We start from the raw sequence: 27753 nt of genomic DNA, 5'->3' as shown, positions 1-27753 counted from the left end.
CCGTAGCCACTTCGCTCTCACTCGGCACAGACACCACCATGTCTGCCCGGCTGACCCTCCCACCCACGTCCCCTGCCCCTGCCGCCGCCGCCGCAAGTACGCACTCCATAGCCCACACTCCATGCCCCGCACCCCATGCCCTGTGTCCCCTCCCCCTCCCCCCTTCCCCCTCCCCCTCCCCCCCTCACCCCCTGTTCGGTCAGCCGTTGGCTGCCCCACAATTTGCCCTTGGCTGCCCCTTGGCCTCTGCCGCAGACATATTGCCCCACCGCAATCGGACACAGCACCACACCAATGCCATGCATACTCGTACATGCTTACCACTCACTCATCACCGTGTACGCTGGTGGCACAGGCTCGAGCATGTCTCCCCTCGCCTCCACTGCCGGTGCAGCTGGAACCAGGACGCCCGGGACCCGCAAGCCGCTGACGCTCTCGTCGTCGCTGAAGAAGCCCAAGGAGACGCGCGACCCGGGTCCGCCCAAGGCTGGAGCGTTCAAGAAGCGCAAGCCCAAGCCGACCAAGTTTCGCCGATTCTATGAGCGTGGCGACCTGCCGATCGCTGTGGAGCACCGGGCGTTGGGCAACCGCATCCGCTGGATGGTGGAGATCGAGAAGCTCGACTACCACCACTACCTGCCGACCTTCTTTGCCGGCCTCTCCGAGACGCAGGAGCCGTACCGCTTCCTCGCCTACCAGGGTGCCATCGACCTGCTGGAAAACGGAGGCTCCAAGATCGTGCCGGTCGTCCCGCAGCTCGTCCTGCCCATCAAGGCCGCCCTCAACACCCGCGACGAAGAGATCGTCTGCCGCACCCTCATCATGATCCAGCGGCTCGTCCTCTCCGCGCCCGACGTCGGCGTCGCCCTCACCCCGTACTTCCGCCAAATACTCCCCATCATGGGCTTGTACAAGAACAAGAACCTCAACCTTGGCGACGGCATCGACTACGGCCAGCGCTTCCGCCGCAACGTCGGCGACCTGGTGGAGGAGACTCTCCAGCTTCTTGAGCTCAACGGTGGCGAGGCTGCGTACATCAACATCAACTACATCATCCCGACGTACTCGTCGTGCGTCATGAACTGATCCGTCCCCCCCCCCCCCTCCTCCCTCTATACGACCAACCAACCAACTAAACAGTCCTCCAACGAAGTCTCTCATCTATCCAAGTCCTTCAAAACGATTACCATGGGCTGCACCGTACATGCTGGCAAGCACCCCACATCCGTGCTGTCCACTCTCCGCCGGCAAGCAAACAGCCGGCCAGGCCCACCCACCAGTCAACCGACCCACCAAAGCAACCGACACGAACCGTTCAAACCGTTCAAACTTTCGTCAAGGTGCCGCCCGAACACACACACGCACCGACACACCCCACCCCTGGAAGGGCATCCAACAACGCCACACCCCACCCCGCCACCCCGCACTCGCACTACTCCACCTGCAATCTCTTTACACCCGCCTCTCTCCCACCGCTGCGCATCATCCTTCTCCTTCTTCTCCTCCTTCTCCTCCCTCGGACATGACCACGGCTTCCGGTACGCCCCCCCCCCCCCCCCCGGTCCTGACTTCCACCGCCTCCCTCCTTCCCTCCTCACACACTCACTGCCCAACACCCATCCGACACACACAGAGGTCCTACCACTTGTGCAGCATGCTGTCAAGACGGCGATGGCGCCTCCGCTGGTGCTCTCACGCAGTGCAGCGACTGTGGCCCAGTGTGTGGCCGCCGTCCTGAGCCATGGCGTCCGCGCCAACACGAGCCCGTGGGCCGTGGTGACGGCGGCGGCGACGGCCGGTCCTGCAGGCGATGCCAGCTTTCCCCGCGCAATGCGGCTGGCCACGGCACAATCCACCTCGGACGACGACGCGCTCTGCATCTGGATTGGTCTCGGCTTGGAGTATGCCATGATTCCGGCATGGATCCAACACGTGGCCGGCTCCATCCCACCGGCTCTGCACGAGCCATGGGGCATCCTGCGGACGCCCACACTCGTCTCATACGTAGTCCGGGCTCTAGGTCCACTGTCTTCGGTCTCGTGGCCGCCGTCGCCTGCGGCAATCCCACCGACTGACAAAGTCGAACAGCCGCACCTGGCTCCGCCGGTGACCACTCAATCGATTGCTACCCAGACTGAGGCTATTTCTCCACTCTGCCTCTCGTACGAAGAGCTGCAGACTGTCCACTCGGACACACTGACGTGTCTGGAGGCTGCGCGCCGCGAGAACGACCGGCTTCGCGAGCGACTGGTCGACGTCCTCACTGAGCGCGCAACCGAGGTGGCTGACTCGATTCGAAGCCAGGCCGAGGCCGAGGCGCGCATTCGCGCCCTCGAGAATCAGATCCGCACCATGCGAGGCGGCGCGAGCACCGAGTCCTCACCTGACGTGACTGCTCTGCCAGCAGTGCCTGCACCTGCATCTGTTCCCCCTGCGGTTCTTCCGCCGCCCCCGCCGCCGCTTGGCACGGCGATGGCTGGCCTGCCACCGCCACCGCCTCCCGCCACCGCTACCCTGACCGCCGCGAGTGCGGGGCCACACCCTGCTGCAGCGGCAATTGTATCTGTCACTAGCGCACCGCCGCCGCCGCCGCCACCACCCCCACCACCACCGCCACCGTCATCGCCTCCCGCGAATCGACCGTCTCGGGTGGTCCGGGTGGTGAGCCCTGCGTCAACACCCGGCGAGTCCCATGGTGGCTCGCACGCCGCGCTCCTCGCATCGATTGCAAACGGAGTCAAGCTCCGCCAGACACCGGGTCCACGGGCGCGTGGCGCTCAGTCGGCGCCGCGGCCGGGCCTGCTCAACTCCCTGGCGGCGTCCATCCGCAAGCTCGATCTCGGCGACGAGAACGCTACGCCGCAGAGAGGCACCAACGGATCGTTTATGTCCGAAACAAGCTCGGGCTGGGATGACTCACCGCTCCAGGAGCGGACACCGTATGGGCAGACGCCAACAAAGTGCCGCATAACGGCCAAGAGCTCGCCGGCGCCGTCACACTTTCTCACCATCTCGTCGGCCATGCGCACCATGCGGCGAGCGATGGCCTCTGTCTCACCATCGCCGTAGCAAGAGCAAGCAAACACTGCCCACGCCTTCACCACGAGTGCATGAGCTGGACAAACTCGCGGCAGTTGAGGACGCCGTCGTTGTCAACGTCGGCCTCGGCGATCATGGCCCTGGCCTCGTCCTCGGTCAGCGGCTCGCCCATGGAGGTCAGAATGTGGACAAACTCAGCGACCGAAACAGTGCCCGAGCCGTCAAGATCAAAGATGCGAAAAGCCTCCTCGAGCGACGGCTGGTCGTGCTCGTGGACCAGATCCTTGACAAACATGGCCACAAAGTCATCAAAGGTCACTGTGCCCGAGCCGTCGGCGTCCGACTCGGCCAGCCACTCGTCAATGGCGGCCTGCGACGGATTGAGGCCGAGACGGCGGAGAAAGACCATCGCCTCGGCCGGATCGATGGTCCCGTTGCCATCCGCATCCGCCTCGTCAAACAGCGCCCTGCACTCGCCCAGCTGCTCGGCCGTCAGCACATCGGCGAGCCGAGCCTTGCCCGTTCTTCCGTCCGGCCCTGCCCGAGCCACTGATGATCCCAACTCGTGCTTGTCCGACATGGCAGGTACGGGCAATGACAAGCGGAGTGGGACGGGTGTTAGGGGGGCCGTCTGTCGTCTGTCGCCTGTGTCGCCCCTGCCACCACCTGCCCCTGCCCCTGCCACCACCTGCCGCCAATTGACTCGCTGCCAAGCGTTCCTTCACACCCACGTCACACCCCTCCCCTCCCCCCCCCGCTCCCAATGCACCACCCCCACCGGGTGCAGACCGCACCCTCGCCGCTGGCTCACGACCCGCGGTTTCGCCTCCTCACGCCATACCAGAAGGAGCTGTTGTGCCCATCCACCTTTACCACCGTCGGTCCGTCGTCTGTCGCCTTTGCCCGCCGGGCAAGTGCCCACGCCAGCTCGCCGGCTCGCCGCTCAGCGCATCCCTCGTCGCGCCCATCGCGGTATGTCGCTAGGCCGCGGACGCTTCCGCCGCTTGATCCACCAGTCCCGGCTCTGCCTCCGGCTGCAGACCTGCCTGATGCCGCCGGCCGCACCCAGCAACACGGACAGGCCACCATTCACAACCACTACTACGGCGTCTTTGCCGGCCACGACAGCGGTCGGGTCGAGTCTGCGCCGTCGACCACACTGCAGGCTACACCATCGGCTGCGCCGTCGGCTCCTGCTCCGATGATTGCGCCATCAGCGCCTGCTCCGCACCCCGCGTACTTCCCGGCGCCCTATCCGACTTATCATCCGCCACCCTACTCGCAGTACCACGGGTGCGGACGCGGATGTGGTCACGGATGCTCCCACCATGCTGGCTGTGGTCCAGCACCGGCGCCTCAGGCCTCGCCATCGGTTGCCCAGCCTGCGTCGCAGCCAACGGTCTACTTTGTCCCCTACCCTGTCTACGCCGGGACGACGGCAGCAGCAGCGGCGCCGGTGGCTGCCGCCGATCCTGCCCCGCCTACAGGCGCGTCGCCGCGGAGCCAACGCTCGTCGCGCGAGCTGTACGAAAAGTTCATGGCCGACCGCTCGCATCTGCTGACCGCGTCACCGGGCAATCCGGGCTCGCCGCAAAGAGCAATCCCGCGAGTCCAGCCCAAGTTTACATCAGTCAAGCGAAGCCCACGCAAGGCTCGATCGCGTGTCTCGACTGCGTCGTCGTCAAAGGTAGCTTCGCCGCCACGCAAGCCAAAACCGCCTCGGGCGCCGCCGCCGGCGGCGGCAAGCCCGTCGATGGGCTCAATTCTGGAGCTCAACAAGTCAGTGGAAGAGTTCCAGCCGTCGCGGTCGCTGCAGTGGGAGACTGAGGAACTCCGCGAGGTCCACGACGGGCACACCCGATTTGTGACTGAAGAGGGCGACGGGCGCGAGTGCGCCATGTGCAAGGAGGCGATCTTTGGCTCGGCAGTCTTGGCCATGGACTGCGTATTCCATCCGAACCACTTTGTGTGCGCCTACGATCGCAAGCCGTTTGATAACCTCACCTTTATCCCGCACAATGGCCTGCCGTACTGCGAGGCCCACTACCACGAGCTCTTCTCACCACATTGTGCCCGACAGGGCTGTCCGGACTCGATCATCCGCGGAGTTGCCATCTCTGCGCTGGGCGTTGCCTGGCACCAAGAGTGCTTCGTCTGCGCCGTCTGCAACGAGCCGTTCCCCTCGGGCGAGTTCTTCGAGTTTGAGGGACAACCATACTGCTCCGAGCACTTTGCGCTCGCCACCGGCACCGTGTGCACTGGCTGCGGCGAGGCCATCATTGGCATCTACGTTGTTCGCGGCGGTGAAAAGTTCCACGACCGCCCGGCTTGTCTTCCTTCGTCGTCATCGTCATCCACCCGCGCCACTCCAGGCTCACCGCGCCGCCGCTCGTCGCGCCGCGCACTCCGCCAGTCAGCTCACTCGCGCCGTCACGCGCGGCGGCGCAAGTCCCGCCGCGGCACCGATGCTTTCCTGTAGCCGTTGGGCCCAACCCATGACCTCAGCGCTACCGCCCAGCACTTGCCCTAGAGAGAGCCATTACAAACAATCCGCGCTACTGCGCTCCAGTGCCCCCCCCCCCCCCCCTCCCTATAGTGGCGCAGCCGGCACGTGCCGACCAACACACGCGTTCGTCGGCCTTCCCCGAAACATAAGACACGTGTCTCTCGCCCATGGCCAGCAAGCGCACGAGACGTGCGCTCCCACCAACGCCAGGGACACCGCCTTTGCGCACCACACCGACCAGCGCGGCGACCCCGACCCCGCCTGTGACATTGGCGGCGCAGTCCGTGCTTGAGGCTCCCGCCTCGCCGACGCCGGCTGCTGAGGCAGGGCCTGCCGCCGCTGCGCCGGGTGCCGGAGAGAGCCGGGACAGTGGCGGCGACCAAGAGGGAGAAGGGGTGCGGGCAGACGCGGGGGCAAGGTCGCAGACTGGCGAGAGAGCGAGCTTGCAGGCAGGGGAGGGGCAGGGTGGAGCACAGACGGCGGCTTGTGAGCGCGAGCGCCCGCGGTCGACCGAGGTAGCCTGCGCGAGGTGCCGCGGCGGGGTGGAGCGGACCGGGGTGGAAGCAGCCGGCGCTGTGTGGCACTCGGCGTGCTTTGTGTGCGAGCTGTGCGGCGAGAGCTTGCTGGACGTGCCGTTTGTGTCGGCGGGTGGTCGGCCGTACTGCGATACAGTGTGCATGAACGGCGGGACGGCGCCGCGGTGCCACGGATGCAAGCAGGACATGCAGACCACGGTCTTTGTCCGCTCGATGGGCCGCCTCTGGCACACCGAGTGCCTGCTCTGTTCCGAGTGCTCGGTCGCGCTCTCGTCCAAATTTATCAAAGCCAAGGACAAGGCGTTCTGCTCGGTGGCATGCGTCAAAAAGTACAAACGTCGCCGGCGCGAAGCGCGCAAGTCGCACACTCGCCCAACATCGACCTCGACCGCGGACATGCCCGCGCTTGTTCTTCCGGAGCGGACACCTGCGTCTGGCTCATCATCGTCGTCCCCCGGCCGCGCGTCGTCGGGCTCGGCTTCGTGCGATTCAGACGGTCGGACACCGCGTGGGTTCTCACCGGCCCACTCGGCCAACATGTCGGATTCGAACGACAACGACGAGTACGAAGTGCCGGCGGCGACCGAGTGGAAGATCGACTCGCCACTGAAGGCGCTCGAGGCCTGGCTCCTCGCACCGCCGTTTGTACGGCTCTATCGGATCACCCGCGCGCTCCCGCTCGGAGACCGGTCAGCGTTCATGGACGCTCTGGCTAACGTCGCAGTCTACCGCCAAGTCGCACTTCCGGTGCTCAAGATCTTCATCGACAACGAAGTCTCGGCCACCGAAGACTACACCACGTTGTTCCGGACCGATTCGCCGCTGACCAAGTTCATGAAGCAGTTTGCGGTACTCATCGGGCGCGACTACCTGGAAGCGTCGATCGGCCCGATGGTCCTCGACCTCGTCTTCCGCTCGGTTGCGTTGGAGATCGATCCGCAGCGCATGGGCGAGATGTCGCCTGAAGCTGCCGCCGCAGCGCAGGCCGCCAGCGCTGAGGCGCTCACCCGCGAGTGCTCCTCGTTCCTTGCCGCCATTCTCTTCTCCTCCAAGTTTGTGCCGCTCGCCTTTAGGTTCGTCTGCCAGTACCTCCAGGCTGCAGTCGCCCGCCAGTGGCCGTCGCGACCCGAGTTTGTGTACCGGGCACTCGGCGGCTTTCTCTTCCTTCGTTTTTACTGTCCGGCCATTGTCTCGCCCTCGGTCTTTGGTCTTGTCGACGAGACACCTGCGCGCCCTGTCCGCCGCACCCTCGTGCTAGTGGCCAAGACGCTCCAGAACATGGCCAATGGCGTCACGCCGCCCGCGTCGTCGCCGATGAACTTGCTTAACTCGTTCTGCGCCGAGCAGCAAGTCGCACTCCGTGACTTTTTCGACGACTTTGTGCGGATTGACGACGAGACCTCACCGGGCGCCACGCCCGACTCGCCCGTCTCGGCCAAGGCTGCGGTGCAGGCCATGTCTTCGCTCCAGCGCCTGCTTGTCGGTTCGGCGCCCTCGATCGGCCCCAAGCTCTCGGCGCGCGCATGGGCTGCCCTCGCCTCTCTCCTCATTCTCAACGACCCTCTCGTTCCGCTGCCAGACGTCGAGCGGGTGGCAATGGCCGCAGCGCTGGAAAAGGTGTTTGACAGTGACGGCGACATCCCGTCCGACAACGCCTCTCACGATGGCCCGGTCTCGGCCAATCTTGCGTCGCGGCTCCGGTCAGCCTCGCGATTCATGGGCTCCAAGCTCACCGCCATGCGTGCGAAGCGCAAGACCTCGCGCCCAGAGAGCCTTGACGCCATGGTCGACGCGCCAGTTGCCTACGACGTCATCGCGCGGTTCGATGTCTTGCGCGCCGCCTTCCTTGATGCCTTGGACACCTCTCAGTACGTTGTTGTTGCCGGAGAGACGCCGGTTGATGGCTTTCTGGCCGACCAGGATGCTGCCTTGCGTGAAATCGAAGCCAGCCGCGCCGAAGAGCGGGCTGGGCAAGCAGAAGAGCCCAGCAACGAGTGCACCACCGAGTCGTCATCTGCGGCTGGCACCACTCTGGCTGCGTCGCATGCCACCGTTGCGAGCGTTGAGTAAGAGAACGAACGGCTGTGTAAACGGTGTTTGGGGTCGTGTACTAGGGGCGGCGGGACGGCGGGGCGGGGGGAGGGGGGGGGAGCGAGAGTAATCACAGCAAAGCGCACTTCTTCTCCTTGGTGGTGACCGGCGGGAGGAGCGCAGCCATGATGGCCTCGTCAAAGGTGGTCTTGAGGCCTTCCTGGGTCAGGGCCGAACACTCGAGGTACTTGGAGGCACGAGTCTCCTTGGCCATCTTCTCGCCCATCTCACGGGTGATCGGCGACTGACCGCCGTTGCGCAGCTTCTCCAGGGTAGCCGAGTCGCAGGTCTTTCCGACGGCTCCGTCACCGACCACGACACACTTAATGGTCTGCATGCTAGTATGGGCTGTATCCAGAAGAAGGGTAGTTGGTGGGGGCAGGGAGGTGGAGGTGGGGGTCCGTGGCAAGCGGAGTACCGGTGGTGGTGGGGGGAGTGAGGAGCCGGTCGTAATCTTCCTGACCGGCAGTATCAAACAGCCCAAGGGTGTACGGCTCGCCGGTGGGGTTGGGGAGCACGGGCGGGGCACGGGACCGTCGGGACGTACTCGGACGGGAACCTGAGGTTGTTCGGAGAGGTTAGTGAGGAGGGGCGGGGGAGGGTAGGGGGGGAGGGGGTACATTTGTCACGTACCGCAGCGTGTGCAGAGAGAGGCGTGCGGTGGTCGTTCGGCCGGGCTGTCGCCCATTCTCATTCCATTCATGTTGGCTCTTTACGGCGCTGGCTCTCGCCCCAAACGGGGGCTGGCGCTTGGCCACTGACCAAACGGGGGGGGGGGCTCTCACTCCGATTCGGGCTCGTCCAAGGCACCAGTGTCGGCTGGCAAACCTCAAGCCCCAGCCATACAACGTCGATTGGCTAGGCAATGGTCACCGGCGGGAGCATGGCGGCCGGCGATCCGCCAACGCCAGACTCGGGCGTGAGGATGCCAGACTCGGCGAGCTGGGCGATGCGGGCCCCACTGTTGTCCCCAAAGGCGGCGGCAAGCGCAGACGCCGGGTGACCAGTCATGGCGCAGACCATGCGGTGCTTGGCCTCGAGCGACGCCTTGTCCACGTCCGACGCAATGTTCGAGACGAGGCTCATAAAGCCCGGGAGCGCTGCCAGCCACTCGATGCCGGCACCGCTTCTTGCGGCACCGGCTAGGAACCCGTAGACTGCCACGCGCTGCTCAGGGAACGGCAGCTCGCGTCGCGAGAGCAGCGCCGCTCCGCCAGCAGACTCGGCCGCCGTCACAATGGCCAGCAGCCGCGCCGACGCCTCGTCTGGCAGGCTCGACAGCGCGCCACCGAGCGAGTGCAGCGCCGCAACCGTGTCGGCCGGTGCGTGTAGCGGCGAGCCGGGCTCTGCCAGCGCAGTCTCAGCCGCCAGCGCCACCAACCCCGGGCCGTCGGCGTGGCCCATGACCGCGTCGAACCCTTCCGGCGTCGAGAGCGCTAGGCCAAGCGAGCCAAAGCCGAGCGAGGCGTCGTCGCTGCTCAGTGCAGCCATAAGCGCCACAAGATCAAGGTGCGGCGCCACGTGCGCCACCTGCGGCGCCACAATGTGCAACAGCGAGGCTCGTATCGGCCGAAGCGTCTCACTCGCCAGCGCCACACTTGCCAGCGCCTCAAGCGTCGACCCGGTGAGCAGCTCACGTCCAGCCCGAGTCTGGACCGCGGCCACCACAAGCTCGAGCATGTTGAGCTGGATGAGCACGTCGACGCTCGGGTCTGCCAGCGTCTCCAGTAGCGGCGCCAGCAGCTTGTGCTCGGCCACAGCCGCCACCGGCGCCGCCGTCGGCTCCGCACCTGCAATCGCCACCAGCGCCTCCCACACCCGAAGCGCAACAAGCTCGCCATCACGGGTAAACGAGGCCCCCTGGACCCACGCCAGCGCTTCGGGCGCAAAGACCGTCGCCGAACCCGCAGCCGCAAGCCGCACAAGTGCCGCGTTCGCCCGCGCTGCAAGCCCAAGGTCGTCGCGGGCGAGAGTCCGCCACAGCAGCGCGCCCCACGGCGCCGTCTGGGACGGCAGGACTGGCAGCCGCGCTTCGACCAGTTCCAGCGCGAGGCCCATCCGCCGCAGTGGCACCTCGTCGCCAGCGAGGCCGAGCAGCGCCGCTGCAAGCGAGGCGTAGACAGGCGGGAGCTCCGCAGGCGCCGCGGCCACCAGCGCCACCACCTGGCACACCGCATCGTCGTCGGTCGACTCGGGCACCACCGCCTCCAGGCTCGCCACCAGTGCCGCGTGCGGAAAGCCCGGCCCAACTTCGGTCGCACGCGGCCGCCCACCTGCCGCTGCGCACGTCAGCACGTCGCCCATGGCCGTCGCCACAGCCTCAACTGCTCCGGCCGCAGGCAGACCCTCCAACGCCGCCGCCAGCGTCGCTACCGCCGCCGCCATGGCCGCCCCGGCTGTTGCCCTCGCCTCGGCCGATGCACTGCCCTGCTCTAGAGACATGGTTGTGTAGAGTCGAGTCAGGGTGAGTGCGTTGTGAAACGTTTAGCTTGTCTCGGCTACTGTCTGCTGTCTGCCGTCTGCCGTCCGCAGGTCGCCGGGTCGTCGTGTTGCGGTGAGACCCAGACCTCACGGCTCGTCGCGACCTTGGCGGCCTCCCGACTGCGGCCAGACCGCCGAAGATCGCCGCCGTCCAGAGAGGCTTGGACGGTTGCGGCGCGATGGTTGCCTACTGCTCAGCGGCTTGGCCTGGACCACACCCACCAGTGGGAGCGAAGGATGCGTCCGCCGGCTCGACGAGTGCGCAGAGCTCGGGTTCGATGCCTTCCACGACGACGAGCGGCTGGACGATGAGCTGAGGGCCGACCTGCGAGAGCTCCGTCTCGATTCCAAACCCGAACTGGAATCCGAGCTCACGCTCAAACTCACGTCGACGAGCGCAGATCCGGGTCCAGCCTCGGACGAGTTCGAGGAGCCCAGGGCGACGGTGGTCAGCGCCATCCCGCCGTCCGAGCTCCACTCGCCTTCGCCCTCGCCGAGGCGGACGGCGACAGCGGCGACGGCCTCGCCCAGCTCGGGCGCCATATCCGGCACTTCGCGCTCAAGCTGCCGCGCCAGCCGGCGGGCCCGATCATGCGCCGGCGAGTATCTGTTGCGCCGCGAGCGCACTATCTGGAGGAGGTCGGTAAAGAGCGCGCGCGCGCCAATGAAGCACAGGATGACGAGCATGAGGACCACGGGCACAAACAGCGTGTCTGCAGCCTCCGGATCCGCGTGTGACGCCGCGCCCAGGAGCAAGATGACCACAAGAACCACTGTGAGCTGGAAGTCGAGCCGATTGTACAGTGGATAGTAGTACGGCTTGAACGAGAGCACGGCCCACGAGGCTGAGAGCAGGATGGTTAGCAGCACCCCGATCTGTGGAATCTGCCTGTCAGACACAAACACGGCTGTACACACAATTGCAAGCCGCTTGCCCAGATCTGCCACCCCGCCCCAGTAAAACGGGACTCGGTAGAGCTTGTACAGCTCGCCGTATCGCGCAAACGTGGCAGGTTCCAACAACTGGTGCTGCGACCGCATCAGCGCGAGCATCGAGTACGCCGGCACGCCGATAACATACGTGGCCAGCCCGCCAATGCCTACCGGGAACACGCTCCACCAAGCCTCATCAAAGCAGCCCACGCCTGGATCGGCATCAAGGACCCAGTCTCCGTTCGGGAGCCGAGTACAATCAAAGAGCACAAACGTCGCCCGCGCCATCGGAATATACACCAGTGGCGCAATCGAGAACACCGCAGCATCCACAAGCACGCCCATCGTCACTCCAGACAGCTTGGCCCGCATCGCCGAGAAGCGTAGCGTGGTGGCAATTGCTACCGCGCCAAGGAACACCACAAGCGGCAGCGAGACCGACACCGCATACTTGTAGTGGAACGAGGTCAGCGAGCACTCGGACGCAAACAGATTGACATCGACGTTGGCGATGTTGAAAGACCGCAGTGCGCCGCGCGCTTGCCCCGACCATGACAAGTCGATGTCGCCCAAAATTCCCACAACCTGGAACGCAACCAAGATCATCGACAGCGAAGCCGGCATTGTCCGCTTGCGGAGACTACCTCCGCCAGCCATGCCCTTGCGCGCCTTGGCCACCGAGAGCACAACAACAACTCCGGCACCGGCACCAATCGCTGCTAGAATCGCCATTCCGCCGGCAAGCGCACCCTGCGACTCGGGTGGGCACACGACGCATTCTTGATTGGCATTCGAGTAGTATCCGACATCGCACACGTTGCACATATATCCCACGTAGCCCTTGGCACAGCTCCGCGCCGCGCCACCCGGGCATCCGCTCGCCCTCCGGCATTGCACAAACGACGAGTTGGACTCTCCATAATACCCTGGCGCTGCCAGAGGCGGATCTCGTCCGCGCTTGCACACCGCGCCACTTGGACACGGGGCACACTCGACCACGTAGCTTGCTTCAGGATTGATGCCCACGAGCATAAAGCCTGTGTCGCACATGCACTCTGGAACCGCGTCCAGCGCCGATGACACATCTACAGAGTTGATCCCGCACTCCTTGATCGGTACGCAAGGCACAAACCCGACAACGTCAGAGTGAGAGCTCGCCGGACACTCACGGCAGAGCGTGTACAAGGTCGCCCCATGTCCAGCCAGCAGTGTCGTCTCTTTGCCGTACCCGACAGCACAGGTTGTCAACGCCACACGCCCGCTCAGACTCGCAACTGGCAAGCCGGATGAGCCCGGGGCGCGCACCACTTCTACAACGTAGGCCACCGTCGGAAGTGGCTCGTTCTCGCGCTGCTCTTCCACCAGCAGCGCCACGTCGGGCAACTGCGTCGTGGCGGCATCCAACCGCACGTCGCCGGCAGCAGAGGAACCGATGCCAGCGCTCGCCGCCACCACCACCCGGAGCGCGGTGTTGGCGTACGTCACGGTATTGCCCGACGCGTCGTACCCGACGATGAATCCGCTCAGCGACGAACCGACAGACATGCTCGCCGCCGGTGGCGTCTCCCATCGCAGCAGTGCTAGAGGCCCGTGGACGCCGGGCGCCCCACGCCTGCACTCGTCACAATTGATCCGCCGTCGGTGCCGTCGGCATGTGCGCACACAAGCACGTCGGCGCTCGAGCCTAGGGCTCCACCCCGCAGCGCGACATTGTCCGACCAGATCGAGCCCGAGCCGGCCACAAGCATGCTAGCACTCGAGCCGTCGCACAAAAAGGCGCCGCCACCGTAAGACACCCCAGTGTTGCTCCTCACCACAGAGTCTACCAGAGTGATAGCAGACGCGTTCGACGCGGCACCCAGCTCCAGCGTCGGCACCTCCGCCATCGAGCTGGCTCGGGTAACAGCGTCAACACTAGCGTCGGCGGTAGCCAGCGCGCCACCGACTGCCGCAATATTGCCTGTCAGCGCCGATGAGCTGATAGCAGCGGACGAGCCCGGGCGCACAAACACGCCACCACCACCAAGTGCCGAGTTGCTCACCATGTTCGTACCAATCACCTCGGCGCGTCCGCCGACGTCAACAAACAGCCCGCCACCAAAGCCGGCGGCAGCCGTGTTGCGTGCAAGAGTCGAGTTGTGCAAAAACACTGTGCCGAGGCTGGAGACGCTGATGGCGCCGCCCGAGACTTTCGCCGTGCACTCCACAATCATGGAGTTGATCAGCGTGGCGCTCGATTCGGCATCAGCCACGTACAGCGCGCCGCCAGTGACAGCTGCAACTGCGTCGCTCACAACAGTATCAACAACGCGCAGCGAGGCGCCCGAAGTCGCCATAAGCGCCCCGCCATAGCCGGCAAGCACCCGATTCGGATTGACAGACGTGTCCGAGACCGCTCTCGTCAGCGTGACGTTGGTCAGAACTAGCCGCGCGCCAGCGCCATCAGCACGCAGCCCCGGGGAGCCCAGCAGCGACGTTCGCGCACTGCCGGTCTTGGTCACAGCCAAGTGTTGCAACTCGAGATAGCCGCCACTGACAACCTGGAACAGCACGCCACCGACCTCGGTCGGTGCCGACAAGGGCGTGCAGTCAAAAGAGGCACCTGCGCGGCCGTCAAGAACGATTTCGTGGGCGATGGGAAAGTGGGCCTCGAGCCGGCAGCCAAATGTCCGCGCCGGGAGAACAAGCGTGTCGCGGACGCACCGCGAGGTCCGGCCGATATTGGCGGCCAGACAAGCAAACGAGCCACGCGCACTGCCACACGCTGCCAGGCTATCGTCAAACATAACTTGCTGCGGCGACGGCTCGTAGAAGGCGCTTGGCGCTGTTACCGCCGGAATCCAAAACAGCGACTCGGGACTCCCACTGCTGAACAGCCAGTCCATGTCACCGTCGCTGTCCATGTCCACCAGTACAGGCACTGTAGATTGGTAAGCTGCGCTGGCAACTAGGTGGAATGGGTACACAAACGGAGTGCCCGCAATTGGCGCCGCGCCGCCAGGGACATCTGCGATGATGTTCTCGAAAACACCGATATACTTCTCGACCTGGGTGAGAATGACAAGATCAAGGTCGCCGTCAGCGTCGACATCAACTGGCCAGGCGTATCTCATCCGGTCAAAAACCTGGAGTGCCACAGCTGTCGGCGCGGCGCTCGAAACGTCCGAGACAAAGTGGACGAAATGGAGCGGCGTCGGGCCCAAGACCCGGTGAACTACATCGAGCGCGCCATCAGCGTCAAAGTCGGCCACCGCCCATCGCGTGTCTGCCACTTCGGTGTGGTACGACGAGGGCAGCGTCCAGGACGCCGCCGTCCAAGCCAACCCGGCTCCACCCGTGTTGATGTAGTAGTAGAGGCTGGAAAAGGTCCCGAGTGCCACAATGTCGGTGTCGCCATCGCCATCCACATCAGTCAGTACGCACTTCCAGGCGTCGACCGACGTGGCCACAACGACTTCGTTGCTGTATGTGCCGGAACCGTCGAGGTTGACAAAGACCGAGATGACTTTGCGGGTACTCCAGACCGAGACCACATCCCAGTCGGTGTCGCTGTCAATGTCGACGGCTTCGATGTATGAGACGCCTGGCGGCGATTGCGTTGAAATGGTGTGAATGACGGCAAAGTCGCCAGTAGCACCCACGTTCTCAGCCCAGATCAGCGGGACGCCGGCTGTCGCGGCAGCGGCAATGACGTCGAGATCACCATCGGTGTCGACGTCGACGAGGACAACCATCGACGCCCCGTTAAAGTCCGAGAGAATCGACCGTGGCGCGGTGTCGAGCTCGCCGCCTCCGACGCCACGCTGCCAAGCCACAACGTCAGTGCTTTCTCCGACAAACACCACGTCGACGATGAGGTCGCCGTCGACGTCGCCAGCAGCAACAAACGAAGCCTCACTTGGAGCATTTGGAACAGCTTCCTTCCTGGAAATGAGGCCCCGGTACTTGGATGTCGCAGGCATGGCACCGAGGTCGTTGCGAAAGAGTGCGATGCTCGAATCACTACTCGGGGACGTGCCTTGTGCCACGACGTCGCCGAGGCCGTCGCCATCGACATCCAAGATGAGCAAGCGCTTGGCGTGAAACTCACTGGAGAGCTGCTTGCGCGAGCCAAAACCCCCAGAGTCGAGCCCAGGATACCACGCCAGCAGATGGAGGCCACCGGCGCCAGAGACGTCTGACGCAAACGCGATGTCATGACGGCCATCGCCGTTGATGTCGCCGATCGCGAGGGCGGTAAGGTCGTACAGGCTGCCCGAGTCAATAATGTGAACGGTCCAGTGCGGACTGGGGCTCTTCGGCTGCACATTAGCGAGCCAAGCGAGCTGGCCTTCGCTGCTCACGACGACATCGGGCCTGCCGTCGTTGTTAAAGTCACCGGCGCGGACCATGAACGGATACAGCGGAGTGTACGGCAGATTGTGTCGTGTCCATGTCGAGCCGTCACCGGCCGTGTTTTCGTACCACGCTAGAGCATTGTCGGAGCGGAAGACGACAACACAATCGAGCGAGCCGGACGAGTCAAAGTCGGCAAAGGCGGCCGACGTCGGCTCCGACATGAACGCCTGGGATGTGTCAATGGCAATTGCGCTACCAAATGAGCCACCGCCGAGGTTCGGCAGCCACCATACGCTGCTGGTGGTTTCCCTGAGCGCAAACAGGTCGTCATCCAGGTCTCCGTCGATGTCAGCGGTGACGACGACAACGGCATCGCCCAGCGGATCAAGAGTTCCCATGGATGTAAAGATTCCAGCGCCGTCGTTGGCGTACCAAATGATGTTGGTCACGCCAACTCGACCCAAAACCAAATCGACGTCGCCGTCACCTTCGACATCAACAGCCGCAATGGTCATGGGCACAAACATCATCGACGCCTCAACAACGCTGCCAAGAACAAACGAGCCGTCGCCAAGGTTGCGATGCCAGGCCAGCCCGCCGTTGGCCCAAACAACAACAACATCGACAATACCATCGCCGTCGACGTCACTCGAGGTTATGGCGGCTGAAAGGCCACCGGGATTGGCCATGGCCACAGGGGTGCCTGGCGGTGAGCCAAAGGTCCCGTCGCCGTTGCCAAACGCAATGCCAACGTCAGATCCCCGACCGGCTACAACATCGACGACAGCATCCCCGTCAACATGACCGACTACCACCGTGTAGGGTCGGGTAGTAGAGACGGCAGTTGTGGACGCGGCGAAGCCGCCGACACCGTCCCCCGCATAGAAATAGATACGATTTCCCGAGAATACCGCGGCAAAGACGTCCAACTTGCCGTCGCCATTGCCGTCGGCAACAACGACGTGCTGCATGCTACTCACACTCGAGATAACGGTAGAAGTCGTCCAAGACCCACCTGCACCGTCGTTGAGTGCAAGCACAATGTTGCTGCGGTAGTTGGAGAAAACCACAATGTCCCCATCCAAGTCGCCGTCCATGTCGGCGATGATGGCACCGTCAGACTGGATGGACGGCGACGGTGAAGCCACAAGCTGCGGAGTTCCTGAAAAGGTGCCGTCGGCGTTGAGGGGGATCCAATCGAGCCTCGAGCTGGATGCGAGCGCAAGGTCGGGCACGCCATCACCGGAGATGTCGCCAGCAGCCAGAAAGGGCGAGAATGTGTTTTCTGCATCGTTGGGCGCAAAGAAGCCCGGTTCGGCAGCAATGTTCATGTAGATGATGACAATTGTCGAGCTGACAACGACGTCGGGCAGTCCGTCAGCGTCGATGTCAATGACGGCCATGTCGTCGGCCGAGCTAAAGTCCGATGCAATGTCGCGGCTAGTCTCCGACATGTAGTACGGGGCAAGCGTGCTGCGAGGGTAGGCTAAGACGCGGTACTGGGTGAGGACCAGGATGCCGGTCTCGCCGTCACCAGCGAGATTGGGGGCAAGGCCGACCAAGACAATGGACTCGCTGATCAAGTCGATGACATGAGGAACCCAGCGATGATAACCCGAACCGGCAACATTGTTTTCAAACCAGCCGAGAACCTTGCCATCGTTGCCGTACACCACATCGGTGTTGCCGTCTGCGTCGACATCTGAGAGGACCAAGTGGCGCGGAACAGCTCCATTGAGGTCGATCAGAGTCGGAGCCACCAACGAACCACCGCACGCCTGCTTGCCTGCTGCAACCGTGTAGAGGAGGAAAAGGAACGTCAGTGTGGCGAGGACGTAGGGGGGAGGGATGGTCATGGGTGAGGGTGGGAAGGAGGGGTGGGGGGTGAGGGGGTGGGATGGGGGGGTGGGGGGGGGGGGGTAGCGAGGGGTGAAGAACTCAGCCAAAGATTGTCGTCGCAGAACTCGGGTATGATCCGGTGACAATGACAGCGGTACTGGTTTGGCGCGGACCAGAAACCGCCTAATCAAACGCACCCTCCAGTTTGCTATCGTCACACAAGCAAGCACAAGGTGGCCAGATCGAACTCTGGTGGCACCAGATCGAGATAGAGCGTTGCCGCACGAGTCCCCACTGCCCTCGTCACCTCCTGCCTGATCGCCTCTTGCCTGAACACCGCCACACATCTGCTGTCGCTTCAGCACGCGCGCCCCCTGACCCGCAACCCCCTACAGTGATCATCTCGGTCGCTACTGGTCTTGGTCATCAGCTCGAGGCACTTGTCGCTGTGCAGGCGATCGGTATGGCTGGGGTGGGGCATGCAGCCGAGGACTTTGTCGTTGCGCGATGGGCGGCGATGATAGAGGATCCCATGTGTGCCGAGCGGCTGTGTGGCTCTACGCCTGTGGTGCTGCTGGCGACGGGCGCGCTCTCGCCGTGCCACCGCATGCATGTGGGCGGACTTCTCGCGGCACGGGCAGCCGTGGAGGACCGCGGACTGTTTGGCGCCAACGCCGTGGTGGTTGCTGGCCTGCTCTCGCCCTCGCATGAAGAGTATGTGGGCGGAAAGCTTGGCACCGCAGCCATGGACGGCGAACTCCGCCTGGCGGTCGTGGCAGCGTCGATAGCCGACGCGGGGCTCGATGGATGGATGGCGGCCGATGACTGGGAGGTCTCTCAGCCGACCTTTGTCGACTACCCGCGGGTGGCGCGGACGCTGCACGCGCGCATCGTCGACGCAGCCACCACTTCAGGTGCTACCGATCTTGCGGCCTCTCTCCGCGTTGCTTACGTCGCTGGCGCCGACCACGTTGCCAAGTGCTTCATGGAAGGCCTGGGCGCGCGCGGCATCGGCGTTGTCTGCCTGCCGCGCGGCATGGACACCGTCCGTGCCCGCCGAAAGTACCCCGATGAGCTCGAGTGGATCGTCTTTGCCACCGACGATGAGCTTGCCGCCGCCGCTGATGCCGTCTCGGCCCCGACCCGTACCTCGTCGACCCTCGTCCGGCAGCTCCTTTCCGCCCCAGCTAGATCCGAAGAGCACGATGCCGTCTCCACCATGCTCTTCCCATCTGTTCTCACCATGCTCGTTGATTGAATCTTTTTGCCTCGACACTGTCGTGTGGCTCGCTGCGACTGCGACTCGCCACGCCGCAGGCCCCCCCCCTCCCCCTCCCCCCGCCGCAGCCACTGGCCGCACACGTGCGACTGCCCACGCCCACTCTACGCGGCCCACTCCAACCTACACCTACACCCCTCTCCCACCCCCATTCCGCCTCACACACACACATTCCCCTCCCTCCCTCCCTCCCTCCCCCCCCCCCTCCGAACCCCAATCCCATGCCCGGTGACGGCGTCGACAAAGAGGCGCTCAAGGCCAAGATGGCCGCGTCCAAGGCCAAGCTGGCCAAGCTCAAGCTGGCCCAGAAGCGCAAGGCCCTCGCCGCAAAAGTGGCTGCAAAGCTAGCGGCAGCCAAAGCGGCAGATACTGCGTCGGGCGCAGCTCCGGCGTCGGGCACAGCCCCAGATGCTACGCCTCCGCCGGCTGCAGCGACTGCGCCACCGCGGACGTCTTCCACGGCCGCTCCGACGCGCGCACTTGCACCATCGCAAACGCCTGCTGCCGAGTTTGTGGGAGAGCCGTCGCTGCCCCGCGGGCGGGCGGCGACACGCGGGCGGCGGCGGGCGTTCCGATTCCTGCCCAAGGGCGCGCTGACCGCGCGGTTGCGGCGGCAGCGCGAGGCGGCCGCCGCCGCCGCGACCGAGACCGGCGAGACCGACAAGCGGTTCGACGACTTTCACGTTGTGGGCGAAGGCGCTGGTGCGGTGGAGTGGTGGGATGCCGACATCGGCCCGAACACGCTCGACAATCTCGTCGAGCACCCGGTCCCCATCCCGCCGCCAGTGGTCGGCGCCGGCGCTGGTGCGACCAAGGTGAGGATGACTGCACGCGAGCGGCAGAAACTCCGCAAGCGTAAGCGCAAGGAGCTGGAGGAGGAGCGGCAGGTCCGGATCCGGCTGGGGCTCGAGAAGCCACCGCCGCCCAAGGTCAAGCTCTCCAACATGATGCGGGTGCTTGGCATCGAGGCCGTCGCCGATCCCTCGGCCGTGGAGGCCCGAGTGAGGGCCGAGACCAACGCCCGGATCCAGGCCCATCTTGACCGTAACGCTGCCGCGGCACTGACGCCCGAGCAGCGCAAGGCCAAGGAGAAGGCAAAGCGAATGGAGGACACGTCGCAGCATGTGGCAGTCGCGGTCTTCCGTGTCGAGTACCTCGACGCCGTCGCCTGGCGTGCCTCCATCGCCGCCAACGCCAAGCACTACAACCTGACCGGCACCGTCCTCACCGGCCCCTATGCTGTCGTGGTTGTCGAGGGCGGCCCCAAGGGTATCGGCAAGTTCACGCGCTGGATGACCCAAAAAGTCAAGTGGACCGACGTCACGCTTGTTGCCCACGACGTTGCCAAGCGTGCGGAGAAGCGCGCCGCCCAGCGCGCTGCGGGCGTCCCAGACCTTGAGCTCGAGGCTGCAGAGACCAACCTGAACGAGGCTTCCATCGCCGCCAACGCGTGCTCTCTGATCTGGCTCGGCTGGGTCCGTCGCCGTGCCTTTTCGGCCTTTACCTTTGAGAAAGGTGGCACGCTCGCCTCTGGCCGCGCCTTTCTCAAGTTCAAGAACTGCGAACACTACCTCGACGTTGCGGCGCGGGTCGGCCCGTCATCCTAGGCACAAGCTTCAGAGCTTGGCGCTGAGGAGCGTGTGTGAGCCCTTGCGGAAGACAATCGGCAGCGAGTTGGCCTCGATGAGCCCGCCGTGGGCCGGTGGCACCAGTGAAGCCTCGCCTGCTTCGTCGCGGGCCTGCCACTCGGCATGCTGTGTCGCCGCCAGCTTGTACAGCTCGCCATAGACGCCGACAACGTGGTCGAGCGCGAGAAAGTCGACAATGGGCATCCACTGCGCGGCGGCGATCTCCGAGGCCTGCCGCACCGGCTCCGGTCGCGGCTGCTCAGAGTCAAGCGGCATGTACGCCACAAGTAAAAGTCTGCCGGTCGAGCTCTGGCGCCGGTGGCGCCCGTCGCGTGCCGGACGCCGACGATGCCCACCGCCACAGCCTCGATGGCGGTCTCCTCCCGCACCTCGCGGGCAGCAGCATCGAGCAGCTCCTCGTCTGGATCAACCGACCCTCCGGGTAGTTTCCAGAAGCCCGGAAACGGGCCGTTAGCCTCTTGCACCACCAGCACGCTATCGCCGTGCGTCACAAATCCGCCGATGCCGGCCTTGAACGCCGGCGCCGGTGGCAGCGTCGACGGCGTATCGTCCGGCAGCCACATCGCGAGCGTCAGATGCTCAGGGCTCGCCGAGTGCATAGCAAACCCGGTCGCGATGGCGACTTGTGCCAGATGCACAAGCTCCGGACGCAGGCGCAGCCACACCCCGCGCTTCCCTGCTTCACGCCAAGTAGCCAGGCTCTGCCCCAGAGCGATGGCAAAGGCGTCGGCGTCCGAGGGCAGCGCCGAGCCCGAGACCAACACCCCGCCGTATGCATCGGGCTTCCAGGCCAGCTCGGCCGCCGACTCGCCGTCTTCAGCCATTTGGTAATGGGAGGGGAGGGGAGGGGAGGGGGAGGGGAGAGGAGGGGAGAGAGAGTGGGGGGGGGGGATGCGGTGGCAGGGGTGCGAGGGGTGGCGGAGGAAGCAGCGGCAGGTGGCAGCCATGGCCGCACACCCGACATACGCCATGGGCCCACTCTTCTCACTCCTCACTCTTCAACTCCCTCCCTCTCTCTCTCTCCCACACACACACACACACACACACCGACCTCTCACGCCCCGCGCTCCACCCACCCCACCCCATCCCCTTTCCACTACCCTTATGGCTCGGTATCTGCCCGAGACAGACAACGTCGGCCTCCTGCTGACCCCAGAGCTGCAGCCACCGGCGCCCTTTGGTCTCTATCCGCGGGTCTCCTCCGTCCCGCCTACGCCGCCACGGTACCCTGTAAAGTCCGATGCTGTCGGCGCTGCTGCCGGGCGGAGACCGGTAACGTCTCCGGTCCCTGGACGCTCCTCGCCCCGCCACCCCTCGCCTGATCTACAGGCCGACAGGTGGAGCACCACTTACGGCGCAGACTACGTTTCGCCCAGCAAAGAGCTGGATCCGTTCACGCCGCGACGCCAGCTCCACCGCTCGCCGCCGATCGAGCACGTGCTGAACGAGCCGGAACCCATCAATCGCTCACTGATGACGCACTCGACGCCGTCGCCGCAGGTGCGCTCCCCGCAGTTGTCGCCTGCAGCGGCTTGGCAGGACGTAGAGGTCATGGCTCGATCGCCGGAAGCACTCGTCGAAGAGGTCCTTCGTCTGCGCTCCGAGTTGGCTGCCGTCCAGGCCCAGGTGGCGCAGCTGGCTGGACGCGCGGTCGCCGGCGCATCCGCTCACAGTGGCGCGCTCGCCGACGAAGCCGCCGGTGCACCACTTCCGGAGAGCGAGCTAGTCTCGACCTCGTTTACCATCCCCCTCTCTGACAACGAGGCGTCGGACGACTTGGTTGCACAGGTTGTTCGCTCGCGCTCGCCTTCTGGTCCGCGCCCGCGCCCACGGTCGCGTCCGCGCCCACGCCGTCGCGTCAAACCGGCAGCGTCGCCCCAGACATCCCGGCCACGACCGGCCAGGAAATCCGAGATTGGGGGCCCAGAACGTCGGGCCCGGCCCCAGCCAGCAGTGGTCAACTCCCACACCAAGCATGCGAGCAGCAGCCGGGGTCGTCGTCGCAATCGGACCCGTAGTCGTGCCCGCGGAAGTAGCCGTGGACCCGCCCGGCGCGCAGGACCCCGGCTGGAGGTTGTCGTCCGCGACTGTCGTCCACGAACAGACGTGACCGAACAGCGGCGCACGACGTATCCAAACGACAGCCTTGCTCGGGCCGCAGCCGGGTGGCGACCAGGTCGCGGTGATGCCGGCACTGTCACCATCCACTCCAACCTTGCGCACGATCAGGTGCGAGGCTCGCCGGCGCTTGGCGGAAGACAATAAACATCGCCATTGAGCCAAGCCATCCGCCGCCCACCCGCCAGCTGCTCTAGGCCATTTTCGACCTCCATTGGGATCAGGAGCGAGCGCTGGACCAGCTCAGTCGGTCCGATGTCGCCACGTCCCGCCTCGGTCTCACACTCGGCCAGAATATCCAGCGCCAGATCCTGAATCTCGCGTCCGCCGGCCGTCTTTTCAATGGCGACCGCTGCCGCTCGGTGTGTCACGACTGCCTGTTGTGACGCCGGCTTCCGCGCACTCAGTGTGCTGAGGATCCGCGCCCAGCCCCCGGCACGAGCCACGGGTGCCGCCAGGCCCGAGTGCGACGCCGACAACGCACGCACCGCCAGCCGCCTCCGCAAAGCGCCCGTGCGTGCCTGCTCTGCCCCCGCCCAACGCGCCAGCAGCACTACGTCGGTTGCAGCAACAGCAGCTGCCGTGCGCTCGTCGGTGCCCGCTCTGCTGCCGGAAAGAACCAGCCTGGCCGAGTCGCCATCAAACGACGCGAGTCCCCACGAGATGGCATCGGCGACGCCACGCAGAACCACGTCCCGACGAGTGCTTGGCAGAGATCTGCCCAGCTCGTCCAGTAGCATTCCCACCTTGGGGCGATCTGCTCAGGCGTAGCGCCACGCGGCGCACGCAGATACGCCACCGCTCGCGCCACCACCGCCGCCGAGTCTGTGACCTGAACACCGTCCAGCAGCGGCAGCGCACGCGGTGCCACCCCCGAGCCCGGCAGGTACTCTCTTGTTCTTCCTTGCTCCTCTTCGCCCGCGCTGTCGCCGCTGAGCAGGCTCACGTCGTCGCCTGCTGCCGCCGTGCCCGGCCCGCGCAGCCTCGCCGGCCGTCGGCGCGCCCGCCTGCTGCGCCTGCCAGCCCTCCCACCACCAGCCAACCCGCGAGACGGTCGGTGTGCATGCCGCTGCGCACGCCGCGTGGCTGCCGACGATCCTTGCCCATACCGTCTCCTCCCGCGGTCTACGCCCAGCATGCGAGAAGTGTCGGACACGTCCGCGCGTTGCGTGTTACTCACCTCGACGACGCCGCTACCAGCCGCAAAACGTTACCAGGCAACATCGTCATAGGCAGGCGGCGGAGCCGATGGCGTGGGCATGTTACGCCGGCCAGGGGCAAACGGCGGAGACGGGTCCTGCCGGCGGCCTGGCTTGTTTGGCTTGCTGCCGCCGCGCCCGCTGTCATCGGTCAACGAGCTCGATCCCGAGTGCGAGCTGGGGTAGCGGGTGGCGAGACGCGACGTGGTTGGCAGCGCAGGCGCGACGTGTCGCGGCTCTGATGCTGAGAGGGCCGGATGCGCCGTAAACGTACTCGGGCAGCAACTGTCCATGGCAACAACGCCGACAAAGACCGCTGTGGCCAAGACCCAGGCCACGATGGGCACGAAGAAGAGGACAGTGAAGAAGACAGCGGCGACGTTGCGCTTTGGTCGGTCCCAGCGAAGCGTGCCGTCGGGATTGCGCTCGTGGTACCAGCACTTCTGGGACACACCGTCGGCCTTGAACCGAAGCCATGAGTCCCGGCAGTCGGTGCGATCGCGCTCGCATCTGCTGGTGAGGAAGCGCGGCGACTCGCGGCAGCAGACCGCACCACTCGCCACGCGCTTGATGTGGACAATTAACGTTGTCGCGAGGTTGTAGCACAGTCCGCACACCGATTGGCAGTGGCGATTGGTGACCTCTTGCGCGCAGCGGCAATTGCAGGTGTGGCAGACCCGGCGGTAGCGGGTGCGGTAGCAGGTATCGCATCGGCGCGAGGACGTCGATCCCCGGCAGCGGCAGCTGTATCTCTCGCTGTATGCCTCATCAGTGCAGCACGTCTCGCACTCGGTCCGGCAGCAGTGCGGCCCGTTGCAGCACTCGCCAGCGGTGAGCGCCGACTGCATGGCGCTGCAGGTAGCGGTTCCTGCCGTGCACTCGGCGCAGATGCAGTTCTCGATGGTGCAGCAGCCGTAGCTCGTCGCTGTGGTGTTGCGATACTCGCACGTCGTCTCCACGTACGACGCTAGTTCGCGGGCATTGGGCAGCACACTTCCAAACAGTACACCGAGAGCAATGGGCAGGCACATCAGCACCACGCACAGGGTGATCGGGTGGAAGACATGGTTGCACCCGTTGCGGTCGATGCGGCACATGGAGAGAGGGGTGTGAGTGAAGGAGATGGCAAGCGAGGTCGTTGGTGCCTCCGTCCCGGCGGCAACTCTGCGAGTGGTGGCGAGTCCGAGGTGTGTGAGGTGAAGGGGGAGGGGTTGCTCGAGCAAGATCGATGACTGATGGAGGACGGAGGGAGGCTGGATAATGCGGTCCTTCACTCAAAACGACCTTGACTCGGCCACAGGCTCGGCTGGCTAGCTGGCCAGGTCTGGCTGCGGGGAAGAGAAGTTTGCCGAGGACAGCCGATACGCGTCTCGGCTTGGGGATACCCAAACCACACCCAAGGATCTTCATCATCCGACCCCCCAACACATGTGCAAACACTGCTGATGGTTTTAGCAAAAGACGCGCGGTGTCAATACCACCCTTGCCCTACTCGCTCACCTCCGATGTCTCACCGGCCGCCGCCTCACTCCAATCGGTTGGCCAGCGAGTCGGACCCGACTGCCGTGCGTCACGAACAGCGGCCACAAGTGACCCGACCGGCCACAGCTGAACCAGGAACCAAGCCACACTCGTCCCCCCCCCCCCCCCCCCTCCCCCTCCCCTCCCCCTTCACCTCTCATGGACGCCGAGGCGGGTATGGGCATGGACGCCGAGGTGGGTATGGACATGGATGCAGTGCTGCCTGGTGTCGAGGCCGTGGCGTCGGGCACGTCGTCGTCGTCGTCGTCGTTGGGTGGAGAAGCTGGTGACAGTGCCGCCGGCCTTGACGCCAACGCCGAGTCTGCCGACGAGGGTGAGACGGTGGCGCGGCGGCTGCAAAAGTCGTTCTCCAACCCCAATCTCATCCACGACCGTCCGCTGGGCCTGCGGAGGTTCGGTTCGTACGCTTCGATTGGGTCCGATGGTGGCGAGGCGGTCGACGACGAGCCGCCGGATCACGTTCTCACCACCGCGGTGGTGCGGACTGTCCTGGTCGCGCCGTTTGCGTCGCTGGGCACGATGCTGCCGCACCACTTTCGGCGCGCCGAGTACCTGGCGGGCCTGCTGCTGGTCATGCTGCTCTTTCTTCTCATCGCGGTTCTGGTCGGCTTGCGGACAGACGAGCTCGACTCTTGGTCGCCGTCGAACATCTATCTGGTGGTCGCCGCTGGTATCTATGTGCTCCTCTACTTTGCGGCGCGGACGCCGCACTACTACTTGGCCGGCATCATAGCAGTCGTCCTTGCTACCGCCACCTTTTTCGTCGCCGTCGCCATGGCCGACGACTCGGCCTTCTCGGCCGAGTTCTTCCTTGCCCGCCTCTCCGCTCTTTACGTTGTCCACATTCTGGGATCGGTCATCATGTCGCTGCCGCTGTTTGGCGGCCTCGCGGTATTGACCTCGATTGCTCTCGCGGTCCTTCCAGCCATTCTCGACTTTACCTGGATCGACGTTCTTGTCCCGCTCCTGGTCACCGTCACACTGTACGCGGTTCTCTGCGCCAACTGGTACATTGCCCGCGAGGACATCAAGCAAATCCAGAGTGCTGGCACTCGGTACGGCAATCTCATCGGGGCCTCGTTCGAAGGCATCATCATCGCAGTCCCAGTCATCCCCCGCGCCGCCTGCCGGCCGCGCCGCGCACGCCGTCGGAGTGGACCATCCACACCGTCAACCCGGCCGCCGCAGACCTGCTCGGCTGCACCGAGGCCGACCTCGTCGGCTCCAACTTTATCGACCTCGCCGACGAGTCCATGAACGCCGAGGTGACTCTGGCGCTCAAGCACCCGCTTGGTCTCCCCACCCACGCTGTCTTCCGCGTCGCCAACGGCAAGCGCGTCCTCTTTGAGCTCCTTGTCAAGCCGTACTCGCTGGCCGGTGAGGGCGAGGCTCTCGCCATTGCTCTTCGCTCGGTCCGCTTCCGCATGACCGACGATGTCGGCCTTGTCGTTCCTCACCCCACTGCCGCCAACATCAATCCCATCGCCGATCCGCACCCGCCCGTCCGCCCGACGGCGTGAGCCCCAGCTTCCGAGTCGCCGAATCGATGATCACAGGTCCATGATCACAGGCCCAGAGACGTAAAGCAAGGCTGCTCCAGCTGAATTTGCGCTCTGGCGTCAGCCGCGCCTTCAATCGAGTCCCTCGGCTTGCCAGACGGCAGGTGCCGCTGAGGTGACTGTGGTCGGTCCCAACTTGTGCTGGCGCTCCCACCGAACCCGGAGCGGCCACCCGACTCCAATCCCCACCACCATGGCCATGTCCCCCAACGTAATGCAGGCCCAGCTGGAGCTGGAGGCCATGACAGACACTTTCAACCGGTAAGAGCCACAGTTTGGTCGTCCCCTCCTCCCCCGTGCGCCCATGCCCTCCCTGCGGGCGCACAAGGCCCTCGTCGTCGGACCAAGCCGGAGATGGGCGGGATGCCGCGCAGAGGGGGGAGGAAGCAGCGGCAGGAAAGGGGAAGGGGGTGGAGGAAGGGGGTGCAGACAGACAGGTAGATGAAGGGCAGATTGTGACTCACAGGTGGGGGGCGTGGGCGGATGCGGCGATAGGCTCTCCGAGCAGTGCTTCAAGAAGTGCATCGGACGGTACAACGAGTCTGGACTGACCGGGCCGAGACGGCGTGCGTCGATCGGTGCGTGGTCAAGTACATGAAGGTCATTGACATGGTGGGCACCCGCATGCAGGAGCAGCAGGCACA

The 27753-nt window shown here is 65.0% G+C and overlaps 14 protein-coding genes across 14 annotated transcripts; 7 read left to right on the top strand and 7 right to left on the bottom strand.

Annotated features, from left to right (window-relative positions):
• Window positions 1-20: 20 nt before the first annotated feature.
• Window positions 21-1113, top strand: AMSG_00444 (Park2 co-regulated). The gene is made up of 2 exons (XM_013907268.1): window positions 21-96; window positions 356-1113. Exons 1-2 carry the CDS (start codon window positions 39-41, stop codon window positions 1084-1086), a joined length of 789 nt encoding a protein of 262 aa, XP_013762722.1. The 5' UTR covers window positions 21-38; the 3' UTR covers window positions 1087-1113.
• A 558-nt stretch (window positions 1114-1671) lies between these two features.
• AMSG_00443 (uncharacterized protein) lies at window positions 1672-3096 on the top strand (the record flags this gene model as incomplete). The annotated part of the gene is made up of 1 exon (XM_013907267.1): window positions 1672-3096. One exon carries the CDS (start codon window positions 1672-1674, stop codon window positions 3067-3069), a length of 1398 nt encoding a protein of 465 aa, XP_013762721.1. The 3' UTR covers window positions 3070-3096.
• On the bottom strand, window positions 2867-3619 carry AMSG_00442 (calmodulin; the record flags this gene model as incomplete). The annotated part of the gene is made up of 1 exon (XM_013907266.1): window positions 2867-3619. One exon carries the CDS (start codon window positions 3617-3619, stop codon window positions 3098-3100), a length of 522 nt encoding a protein of 173 aa, XP_013762720.1. The 3' UTR covers window positions 2867-3097.
• A 183-nt stretch (window positions 3620-3802) lies between these two features.
• Window positions 3803-5518, top strand: AMSG_00441 (PXL-1 protein; the record flags this gene model as incomplete). Its single annotated transcript, XM_013907265.1, has 1 exon — window positions 3803-5518. One exon carries the CDS (start codon window positions 3803-3805, stop codon window positions 5516-5518), a length of 1716 nt encoding a protein of 571 aa, XP_013762719.1.
• Window positions 5519-5618: 100 nt separating this feature from the next.
• AMSG_00440 (C2 domain-containing protein) lies at window positions 5619-8186 on the top strand. Its single transcript, XM_013907264.1, has one exon. The coding sequence runs from the start codon at window positions 5713-5715 to the stop codon at window positions 8149-8151; it is 2439 nt and encodes an 812-aa protein (XP_013762718.1). The 5' UTR covers window positions 5619-5712; the 3' UTR covers window positions 8152-8186.
• A 56-nt stretch (window positions 8187-8242) lies between these two features.
• On the bottom strand, window positions 8243-8521 carry AMSG_00439 (cell division control protein 42; the record flags this gene model as incomplete). The annotated part of the gene is made up of 1 exon (XM_013907263.1): window positions 8243-8521. The coding sequence occupies exon 1, from the start codon at window positions 8507-8509 to the stop codon at window positions 8243-8245; it is 267 nt and encodes an 88-aa protein (XP_013762717.1). The 5' UTR covers window positions 8510-8521.
• A 509-nt stretch (window positions 8522-9030) lies between these two features.
• AMSG_00438 (uncharacterized protein) lies at window positions 9031-10557 on the bottom strand (the record flags this gene model as incomplete). The annotated part of the gene is made up of 1 exon (XM_013907262.1): window positions 9031-10557. The coding sequence occupies one exon, from the start codon at window positions 10555-10557 to the stop codon at window positions 9031-9033; it is 1527 nt and encodes a 508-aa protein (XP_013762716.1).
• Window positions 10558-10740: 183 nt separating this feature from the next.
• AMSG_00437 (uncharacterized protein) lies at window positions 10741-13131 on the bottom strand (the record flags this gene model as incomplete). The annotated part of the gene is made up of 1 exon (XM_013907261.1): window positions 10741-13131. The coding sequence occupies one exon, from the start codon at window positions 13129-13131 to the stop codon at window positions 10741-10743; it is 2391 nt and encodes a 796-aa protein (XP_013762715.1).
• A 35-nt stretch (window positions 13132-13166) lies between these two features.
• AMSG_00436 (uncharacterized protein) lies at window positions 13167-17780 on the bottom strand (the record flags this gene model as incomplete). Its single annotated transcript, XM_013907260.1, has 1 exon — window positions 13167-17780. One exon carries the CDS (start codon window positions 17778-17780, stop codon window positions 13167-13169), a length of 4614 nt encoding a protein of 1537 aa, XP_013762714.1.
• Window positions 17781-18226: 446 nt separating this feature from the next.
• AMSG_00435 (uncharacterized protein) lies at window positions 18227-19035 on the top strand (the record flags this gene model as incomplete). Its single annotated transcript, XM_013907259.1, has 1 exon — window positions 18227-19035. One exon carries the CDS (start codon window positions 18227-18229, stop codon window positions 19019-19021), a length of 795 nt encoding a protein of 264 aa, XP_013762713.1. The 3' UTR covers window positions 19022-19035.
• A 228-nt stretch (window positions 19036-19263) lies between these two features.
• On the top strand, window positions 19264-20943 carry AMSG_00434 (uncharacterized protein; the record flags this gene model as incomplete). The annotated part of the gene is made up of 1 exon (XM_013907258.1): window positions 19264-20943. The coding sequence occupies one exon, from the start codon at window positions 19264-19266 to the stop codon at window positions 20647-20649; it is 1386 nt and encodes a 461-aa protein (XP_013762712.1). The 3' UTR covers window positions 20650-20943.
• AMSG_00433 (uncharacterized protein) lies at window positions 20659-21515 on the bottom strand (the record flags this gene model as incomplete). The annotated part of the gene is made up of 2 exons (XM_013907257.1): window positions 20659-20979; window positions 21012-21515. The coding sequence occupies 2 exons, from the start codon at window positions 21513-21515 to the stop codon at window positions 20659-20661; spliced, it is 825 nt and encodes a 274-aa protein (XP_013762711.1).
• Window positions 21516-24019: 2504 nt separating this feature from the next.
• AMSG_00431 (uncharacterized protein) lies at window positions 24020-25105 on the bottom strand (the record flags this gene model as incomplete). Its single annotated transcript, XM_013907256.1, has 1 exon — window positions 24020-25105. One exon carries the CDS (start codon window positions 25103-25105, stop codon window positions 24020-24022), a length of 1086 nt encoding a protein of 361 aa, XP_013762710.1.
• Window positions 25106-25688: 583 nt separating this feature from the next.
• AMSG_00430 (uncharacterized protein) lies at window positions 25689-27070 on the top strand (the record flags this gene model as incomplete). The annotated part of the gene is made up of 2 exons (XM_013907255.1): window positions 25689-26657; window positions 26705-27070. The coding sequence occupies 2 exons, from the start codon at window positions 25689-25691 to the stop codon at window positions 27068-27070; spliced, it is 1335 nt and encodes a 444-aa protein (XP_013762709.1).
• Window positions 27071-27753: the final 683 nt, after the last annotated feature.

The sequence above is a fragment of the Thecamonas trahens genome (genome assembly GCF_000142905.1).
Source record: "Thecamonas trahens ATCC 50062 unplaced genomic scaffold supercont1.2, whole genome shotgun sequence".
NCBI lineage: Eukaryota > Apusomonadida > Apusomonadidae > Thecamonas > Thecamonas trahens.
Note: the sequence above shows the minus strand (reverse complement) of the source record. Positions and strands in the feature narration are given on the sequence as shown.